Source organism: Otolemur garnettii, unplaced genomic scaffold (assembly GCF_000181295.1).
Source record: "Otolemur garnettii isolate 467f Iridium unplaced genomic scaffold, OtoGar3 scaffold00006, whole genome shotgun sequence".
Classification (NCBI taxonomy): domain Eukaryota; kingdom Metazoa; phylum Chordata; class Mammalia; order Primates; family Galagidae; genus Otolemur; species Otolemur garnettii.
The window spans coordinates 12,012,289-12,022,519 of NW_003852401.1; the positions used below are offsets into that span (position 1 = coordinate 12,012,289).

General features: G+C 36.5%; 1 protein-coding gene across 2 annotated transcripts in view; it reads right to left on the reverse strand.

The window, feature by feature from the left end:
- CCDC171 (coiled-coil domain containing 171) overlaps positions 1 to 10,231 on the reverse strand; it is a 402,279-nt gene that overhangs the window by 387,402 nt on the left and 4,646 nt on the right. For both annotated transcript variants that reach the window (XM_003782870.3, XM_023509106.1), the window contains exons 2-3: positions 6,302 to 6,459; positions 1,807 to 1,939 (exon numbers count right to left, since the gene is read on the reverse strand). In XM_003782870.3, the coding sequence (XP_003782918.1) occupies positions 1,807 to 1,939; positions 6,302 to 6,345 (177 nt within the window). In that variant the 5' untranslated portion in view covers positions 6,346 to 6,459. The remainder of the gene's footprint in view (positions 1 to 1,806; positions 1,940 to 6,301; positions 6,460 to 10,231) is intronic.

Sequence of the window (10,231 nt, forward strand, 5' to 3'; positions counted from 1 at the left end):
TCACTCCACATGATTTGTGTTAGCATTAGAAATGCCTGATAAGGCAAATGTGGCTTTAGTTTTTAGAGCAATTCATTCCTCTCTGCCTTGCTTTGTGATGGTTATATCCAGAGATAGATTATATGACTAAAAAATTACTAAATAATAAAGATCATCTAAACAAATAATTGAAAGAATAAGAATGATTAGTAACATAACCTATAGTTGAAACAACTATAATTGCCTGTTTTTGAGAAAACTGTCATCCTTCTCTAAAAGAATTTCCTGTCTCTGCACTATAAACACATACTTCAAAAGACTTTGATCAAATAAAAGAGAATAGTGTAAAAAAAAAAGAGACAATAGTGTGTTCTGCTAAAAGAAGCCTAATGACAACTGCTAATACATGTGAAAGAATATATTTAATAGATGAATGTTATGACAATACACACAAGTGAAATGTAAATTTGGCTTTAAAAAATAATTTTTAAAGTTTATGAACAATTAGCATACATTTACAAAATACCACTCTATATTTGTATGTATTATTACAGTGTAAACAGAAGCAATTATTTCAATTACCACTTAGAATTACCTCAACTGCTACTAAATAATACAAATACAAGTCATATAGTCATCTTTTGTTATTTTAATCATCAATACCACTAATCCTTAAACACACTGAAAAGAATCATTTTTTCATACATTTAATTCAACCTATAATCACTAGGGGTCTACTATGTGCCAGTAAAAAACATGAATGATACAAAAACAAAGTGCTTTCAGCTCTTCATAACTATAGTGTAAAAAAGAGCAGGTACGTAAATGTTTTAATTCTAAAATACCTGTAACAGCAACATGTTGTGGAAGAACAAAGAAAGGAGTAATTGGTTTCACTTAGAGACTTTACAAGGCTTCCCAACAGAAGAACTTTAGAACTTAGCAAAAAAGGGAAGGAAAATATATTGTTTATGTTTAACTGTCAATAAGTTATACCACAAGCAAATTTGAATATGGAATTACAAATTTTACAATTACAAATTTTATTTCACTTAATTATCACAACAACCCTTTGGAACCAGCATTTCACAATGAAAAACCAATGAGGTACATAATAAATAACTAGCCCAAGATCACATATCTTGTAAACAGAAGGGCGAGGAATGATTTGAGCTTTGTGTAATCTGACATTTTTCACACTATATCAGTCTCCCTAAGCTAAGCTTTAAGACTGAATAAGATTTAAATCAAGAAAAAAAGAAAAAGAACACAATAAACAAAAGAGACATAAACATATAATTCATGAATTATGTTAGAGGGGAAGGAACACTACTGTCCATGGAATATATACATACATTTGAAATATTGTATATACACATATACAAATAAGTGATACAATGACATAATAAAATCAAAAGAAACAATGATAATTGCACTATGACTAAAAATTCCATATTCAAATCTACAGAAGAGATTGTGTCATGGTTGTGACTACAAAGGAACCTACATTATGATTTCAAAAGTATCTAATTTACAAATCCTTTAGTCATCAAGCAAATTCATCAACTAATCTTTTGATCAAGTTGAACTTATTAATGAAAATAAATCTAAGACAACATACAGATACACATAATTTATTAAAGTTCTACTTTAGCACTCTTATGCAGTTATACTGTATAAAAAATGATGTGTTCTTTATTATGATTTCCTTTTTAAGGGTAAGAATAGTATAGTGATAAAGGTGTAACATGGAATTTGTAATATGAAATAAATCTAAAAAAATCAAACTCAACTTTTAACATTAGTTAAGAGGAAAATAAATTCTACCTCTGCATTGTCCTTAGTTGTTATTTCTAATTTTTCTTTCTTAGCCCGATGGAGTTTCTTTCTAAGATCAGCAGTAATATCCAAATCTTCATTTTTTAGCATTTGTTTTACATCTGGTGAGGCATTCTTCAACCTGTAAAATGAGATCATAACAAAATATAGTTTTCATGAAGCATATTTCATAGCATTTCTGATATTTCTGACAATGTGTTTTTCACATAGGGAACATGACATGGTCCTTGACTTAAAGAAATTTACAATGTAGTAAAATGTCTGTTGCAAAAGGTAGCTAGAAATGCCAAGTGATATATTACTAGTAACAAACAACCATCCACTAAGAAACTACCACACTGTTCAACATTGGTACTGAAACTGACCATATAAGCTGGGTAATTTAGTAAGAGACTGAATCTTTTTTTCTCTTTAAATAATATATTTTACTTACTGAAAATATAATACATATTACAAAAAGAAAAAGTAAAAGTAAAGAATACAGATTCTTGCTTTAAAGTAGCAGACTAGGGGGTGGTGCCTGTGGCTCAGAGGGCACTGGCCCCATATACCAAGGGTGGCGGGTTCCAAACCCATCCCAGCCAAACTGTAACAACAACAAAAATAAAAAATAGCCGGGCATTGTGGCAGGGTGCCTGTAGTCCCAGCTACTCAGGAGGCTTAAGGCAAGAGACTTGCCTAAGCCCAAGAGCTGGAGGTTGCTGTGAGCTGTGACACCACAGCACTCTACCGATGGCAACAAAGTGAGACTCTGTCTCTAAAAATAATAGTAATAATAAAGTAGCAGACTGGAGCTGGGTGTGGTGGTATACACTTATAGTCCCAGCTATTCAGGAAGCTGAGACAGGAGGATCATATGCGTCCAGAAGTTTAAGGCTATGGTGTGTCATGATCACACTTATGAATAGCCACTGTACTCCAGCCTAAGCAACATAGCAAGACTTTGTCCCTAAAAGAAAATGAAAAAGAAAAGGCAGACTAAAGCACTCTATTCTCCTCACCAAAAAGAAATTAAAATAACAGCAAATAGAATAGAGGTATAAACTCACAAAGAGAAAGAGCACAAAACATGAGATAATACCAATAAAACAGTGGAAGCTTAAAAGCAGGTGTACAAGTGGTAACTAATTTACCCAAGAAAGGTGAATTCAAAACCAGCAGTGAGTAAATCAACTTGATTTACACCAGAGTCCTAGTAAGCTCAGTAATTGGTAACACCTTTGAAACTTGAGGTTAAAGTAGAGCAGAAGACAGAAGAAAAAAGTGTTGGTCATGATGTGGAGAAACTAAAACCCTATATATTGCTAGTGGAAATGTAAAATGACTCAGTCACAATAGAACACAATTTGGCAATTTCTTAAAATTTTTAACATAAATTTACTATACGATGTGGCGATACCAATCCTAAGACTCTACCCAAGAGAAACAAAAAACCTATGTCAACACAAAGACTTACATGTGAAAGTTCACAGCAGCATGATTCACAGCGGCCAAACAGTAGAAAATTATCAAATGTCCGTAGATTGGTAAATGGGCAACCAAAATATGGTATATCCATACAATGGAATACTATTTAGCAATAAAAAGAAACAAAGCACTGACACATGATACAGCATGATATACCTCAAGAATATGCCCAGTGTCGGGGGGCGGGAGGGGAATATGCCCAGTGAAAGAAGCTAGATACACAAAATACCACATTTATATGGATTATTCAGAAAAGGCAAATCTACAGAAAGCACATCAGTGGAAGAGTTTTTGTTTTTGTTTTTGTTTTTTTGAGACAGGGCCTCAAGCTATTCCCCTGGGTAGAGTGCTGTGGCATCCCAGCTCACAGCAACCTCCAACTCCTGGGCTCAAGTGAATCTCCTGCCTCTGCCTCCCAAGTAGCTGGGACCACAGGTACCCGCCACAGCACCTGGCTATTTTTTTTGGTTGCAGCCGTCATTGTTGTTTGGCAGCCCCAGGCTGGATTCGAACCTGCCACCTTAGGTATATGTGGCTGGTGCCTTAGCCACTTGAGCCACAGGCGCCGAGCCAGTGGGAGAGTTTAAATAATAACTTTTAAGCAGATTTTAAAATTATGCAGCATAATTTAGCCATTAAAAATTATGACTAGGCTGGGTGCGGTGGCTCATACCTATAATTCCCACCACTTTAGGAAGCCAAGAAGGAAGGATCACTTGAGGCCAGAAGTTTGAGACCAACCTGTGCAAAGTAGAGAAATTGTATCTCTTTAAAAAAAAAAAAGCCCTCAGTACAGTGGGCCTCTCCCCACCACCACAAGAGTCCTAACTACTCTAGAGGCTAAAGAAGGAGAATTGCTTGAACCCAGAAGTTCAAGATCACAGTAAATTGTAATTATGCCACTACACACCAGCCAGGGTGACAGAGTAAGACCCTGCTTCCTAAAAAACAAGAAATTATGACAGATGTATACTGATGGGGTAATAAATTCCTCCCAGAATACTAAAATATGTAAAATATTGTTCTAATTTTTAAAATGTTGTATTTATGTAATACACTGATATTTCCATAAGAAAAAGTCTGGACAGATATTTACTAAAATCTTAGTAGTAGTTAAGTGCTAGGATTACAAGTAGTTTTCTTTTGTTCATTTATATTTTTAAATTTTTCTAAAAACATATGCATTATTTACATTAAAATATATAGTCACCCATGTATGTAAATATGTGCACATGCATGTGTATATATAAAAACAGAATATGAAAGCAAGAAGGAAACTTGGAGATCCTCTATTAAGCAGTTTTTGAATCTTTTTGAATCATAATCCTTAAGGTTGTAGCAGAAAACTGATAAAGTCTGACTCTTGCCCCTTGCAACATTTGACAAAAGTCCTCTATGAGATGAAATTTTAGCAAAGAAAAAAGGTTTCTGTTTTATTTATGCCCTACCTTCCTCCAGAAAAGATTTAAGGTAGGTAGCTTCTAAAGATTGGTGGAAAACATGATGTAGCAAATCCTACAGTTGTTAAGTAAATAGTTAGGAATTGGGTTCTCTTGGGAAAGAGGATGGGGGTGGAGGACCCGGCCTCCATCTTGGCGCCTCCCACCTTAATTTTGTCCCAAGCAACTGCTACACCTGGGGAGGAGGAAATATCTTACCAATATACCAATCAGAACTTAGCATCCCAACTGCAAAAAGAGTTAGAAGACTCTCTAACCTCACAAGTACAACAGAGGCTTAAGGCTTAAAGGTGACCTAGAATAGCCTTTAAACTAATTATCATGTGATCGTATCCCACCATGGGCTCTCAGAGAGGCTCGTGAGAGGTCCACACCCACAGTAAGGCTCTGGTTCCAAGGTAACCTGGAACCATGAAGTAGGCTCTTCACAATGGATGCTCATCCACTCTCTATGGAAAATCTATTTTGCTCTGTAAGCCAATACCTAGCTCTTACTCTGTAAACCTATCTTTCTCTTTCTCAATAAAACTTTCTTTTCTTGCTAAAACTTTATTTGCTCTTTTCAACTACTTTGGTGACTACCTCAAGCCATCTCTGCCCCCACTCTAACCCTGTCCTACCCACATGCTTACTAAATAGTCAGTCTAGTTCAGCAGTTCTCAACTGTGGGTCATGACTCACAGGAACTGTATTAAAGGGCCACGGCATTCGGGAGGTTGAGAACCACTGGTCTAGATCAATCATTCTCAAACTAAATATGAGGAAGGACTATCTCCACTCCATCCTAATGATGATTTTGTAAAATATTTAATATTTTTTTTTGAGACAAGAGTCTCACTTTGTCACCTCAGTAGAGTGCCACTCAGTCACAGCTCACAGCTCACCTCAGACTCTTGGGCCTAAATGATTCTCTTGCCTCAGCCTCCCGAGTAGCTGGGACTAAAGGCTCCAGCCACAATACTCGGCTATTTTTTGTTGTTGTTGTAGTTGTCATTACTGTTTAGCAGGCCTGGGTTGGGTTTGAACCCATCAGCCCTGGTTTATGTGGCCGACACCCTAACCACTGAGCTACAGGCACCAAGCCAACTAAAACAATTCTTAAACAGAGGCTGTGAATTAAAGCTGAGCAATGACGAAAACAGTGGAATTAAGGCCACAGAAGTTATAGAAAATAAAACAGATGTGTAAATAAGCAGAAATATAAGGAAAAGAATAAGCAAGTCTCTAGAGCAGCGGTTCTCAACCTATGGGTTCCAACCCATAGGAACTGTATTAAAGGGTCACGGCATTAGGAAGGTTGAGAACCACTGCTCTAGAGACAGGAAATTTCAGGCCTATGGACTTTTATGGTCCACATTAACAAAGGAGCACAAAGATCTCCACAAGTCTCTAGATCCAGTTCCAATTCTTGACACTACACTCCTACTCCTTCAATTCAACAAAATTTCTACTTCCCTTACCATCCCATGAGAATTCTTACAAATTTGCTCCACCAATCATTGTTCTCCCTGTTCCTTACAACCAAAAGCATTCTTCAACTAAAGGAAATGGCTTACCTTTGGATATCACCAGTGGCAGTACTTGAAGTATTTAAACTCATGGTTAATCTTCCAACTCTTTGAAAATACCCTACTATTTCTTACTGATACATGTCCTTATTGATGATTAAAATTGTCCAAGATGTCTATAGGTTACAGGTAAGATGGACGGAAGTCTGTTAAAATAGTAAACCATACAACAGTGGTCACATATTTAAATCCTGAGAGTACGAGAGATTTTTCTTTTGTTCTTTGGCTTTTTAATTATTATTTTGAGACAGGATCTTGCTTTGTTTCCAGACTTCTTTGTAGTGACATGATCATAGCTCACTATAGTCTTGACTCTTGAACTCAAGGGATCCTCCTACCTTAGCCTTCCAAGTAGCTGGAATTACAGGCCAAAATGTATTTTTTAATTATTGAATAATAAACATGTAATACTAGTATTCTAAAAAGCTATAATGTTTTACTATATTTTTTTTAAAAGGGTTGGAAGCTGAACAAAGTGGCACATCTGTAGTCCCAACTACTCAGGAGGCAGAGGTGGGTAGATCACTAGAGCCCAGGATTTCAAGGCCCAGCCTAGACACCAAAATGAGACCTCTATCTCATTTTTAAAAAATATTTTTTAATAATAATTTAAAAATTAAAAAGGGTTGGAAACAAAAATGACAAAATGTTAAAAAGATGTTCCTTCTTTTAAGAACAAAGTAATGAAACTATTAGATTATTTTAATTTCTTAAATGAAAAGAAAAATTATCATAGCAAAATAGTGACAAATTACTACTGAAGTGGTAAAAAATATGTAGTGCCTATCTTTAGGGTATAGAATTCAGTTTGTCCAGGGACACTTTTTGGTTCCCAAAGCCTTTTTCATAAATGAAAAACTTTTAATGCAATCTTGCAATTAAAGAGACCAAGATACTCCAAAACAAAAGAACCTATGAATTTTCAGAAGTTTCCTCCTAAGCGATCAAAGAGGAAGCATGAAAGAGAAAAGTAAAAAAAGAAAGAAAGCAAAAGTATTTGTCACTTACTCTGGCCTACTTTCTGGATTCCACTTCTATAGGAAATATTGCAAATTATATAAAGCAAAGGATGTAAAGTATGTTACTTTACCATAGTGTTAAGTAATGACTGGGTAGACATTTTAAATGGAGAAGTAACAATAATTCATTAAATATAAATAGATAAAAATATCTAAGTGCCTCTTGATATCCCCAGTATAAGTCCAGTATCCTAAGACCATGACCTTTGGGCTCAGAAAGATCTGAAATAGGATTCTAGTAACTATCTTGTAAGTATATGGCTTTGAGCAAGTCACTTAAACTCTTCAAGCCTATTTTCCTCAATCAATCTCATATATCTCTATCAACTCTAGCAATCTCATTTTTTTTATTTGAGACAGAGTCTCATTTTGTCACCCTCGTAGAATGCCATGGCGTCACAGCTCATAGCAACCTCCAACTCTTGGGCTTAGACTATCCTCTTGCCTCAGCCTTCTGAGTAGCTGGGACTACAGGCGCCTGAGACAACACCAGGCTATTTTTTGTTACAGTTTAGCCAGGGCCAGGTGCAAACCTGCCACCCTTGGTATATGGGGCTGGCACCCTACTCACTGAGCCATAGGCACCACCCAATCTCATATATTTAAAATTTAAATTATACAGCACATAAGCAGTGCCCAGCTACCATCAATATATATTACTGAACACAAAATCTCTGAAAAATATAATGACCCCTGATAAAGGAAGGGAGTGATACTTGGAGTGATTTGATGTAGGAAAAAGATATAACAAAAGAATTGTTTAATGAGACTGTAGTTGTATAGGCATATCCAGACCAAAAAAAGGTGACAAACTGTTCTGACTCTGCTCTCAATAAACAAGCCTCAGAGTGATCACTGAAAGAAAATGGACTCAATCTCAGTGCTAAGAACTGATTAATGGTTCCTACAAGTAGATACCAAAAGATCTGTACAACAGTCAATGATTCATGCGGCTGACTGAACAATTTGACCCAGGACAAAAATGGAATTGTAGCCAGGTCAAAAGGGAGTGAGGCAGAATCCCATTTCTCCAGGGACCTACAAGACTAAGCTTGGTAATAGCAGTAGGCAAATGCCACTGTCATTAATCTACTAAGCACCTACTATCGTGCTAAGCATTGTACTTGAAATTTTACATATGGAATTTTGAAACTCTGATCTGTATACCACTGCAATGGAAGGATTAAAAAACTAAGATTCAGAGATTAAAGCCAAAACATACATAGTTACAGGACTAAGATACCAACTCATAACTGACTCCAAAGCCCAAGTTCTTTATATAAGGCCACCAATGATACATAAAGCGAAGTTTATTATCCTAGCTTCATAAGGAAACTCATCTGAACCAGAAAGGCTCAATGATTTGAGGCATTAAATGAAGGACACTAAGGACTTCATCAAGCTCTTCAGATAGTGAGTCCCAAAATCTTGTCACCTTACAATCCTGCTTCTAAAAATCAGACCCCAGTGAAAGTGCCTTCAGAATGGAAGTAAGAGTTAAAAACTAGAAGAAATGGACTCTTCTGTACTTGAGTAATGTCCAAGGCTCAAAAGCATGGACATAAAATGCTCTGTGATAAAGCTTAAACACACACGTATCAGGCATAAACAGACCTCTGTTTACCTCATTAGAAAAGAATCTCAACTAGTAAGGGCCTTAATAATGTTTTAGTTTTTGTATTATATATCGGGCAGAAAAGTACAAGAAAAGAAAGTTTACTAAATTTTGACAGTTGTTTCAATAAAGCTAATTTGAAGAGAATTATCACTTTTCAGTGCATCATTTTGGCATCTAACATCTTCAAATCTGAACGTCTTATACAGAGCATCTTCTACAGCTCAGAAAATAATTTCATCTACTTCCAGGTAACTGATATATAACCAAAAGAGTATGACAAAGATACTAGGAAGATCTAGGAAGATACTAGGAAGATACTAGGATATTTCCATGTCAAGGAAATAATGACATGCCACTCCCATGGTTATATTATATAAGACCTTTATTTAGCATACTGAATGACAGACAATCTCCTGCTGGCCTTAAAGAAGCTGACTGCTGTGCTATAAACTGCCTATAGAAAGGGCCACATTTCAGGGAATTACAGGCATCATTCTGGACATAAGGGTGGCCTCCACCCAATAGCCAGTAAGAAGACAGATCCCTCAGACACACAGCTCCAAGGAAATAAATTCTGCCAACAACCTTAATGATCTGGGAAGCACATTCTACCCAGTCAAGCCTCTAGATGAAAACATAGCCCAGCCAGAACCTTGAATGCAGCCTTGTGAGACTCTAAGCAGAGGACCTACCTAAGCTGTGCTGGACTCCTGACCCACAGAAACTGAGAAATAATAATGGTGTGCTGTTTTAAGCACCACAAATTTTGTAGCAACCTGTTACACATTAATAGAAAACTAATACAGATAAGAAACTTGAAAATGGTAAGACAGGATTTTAAAAAAAAAAGAAGCTGAGTAACATAAATTAAGAAAATGGGTTCTCACACCAGCTCTTCTTGACACTAAGGAACAAGTACCTACCTCTCTGCTTTCAAGAAAGATTAAATCAGGACAGATGCTAGCTGTAGAGCTAGTTAAATCCTAGTGCTCTGAGAGGCCTAGCACTCTGAGAGGTCAAGGCAGGAGGATCACTTGAGTTCTAGAGTTCAACACCAGCCTAAGCAAAAGTAAGATCCCCCGTCTCTACTGAAAAAAAAAAAAGAGAGAGAAAAAAAACTAGCTAGGAGCACTGGTACTCACTCTGCAGTCTCAGCTGGATAAGAGGAGGCAGAGGAAAGAGGACCATGAGTTTGAGGTTGCTGTGAGCTATGACACCACAACACTCTAGCCTGGGGCAACAAAGTGAGACTGGAGAGAAAGAAACAGAAAGAGATAAAGA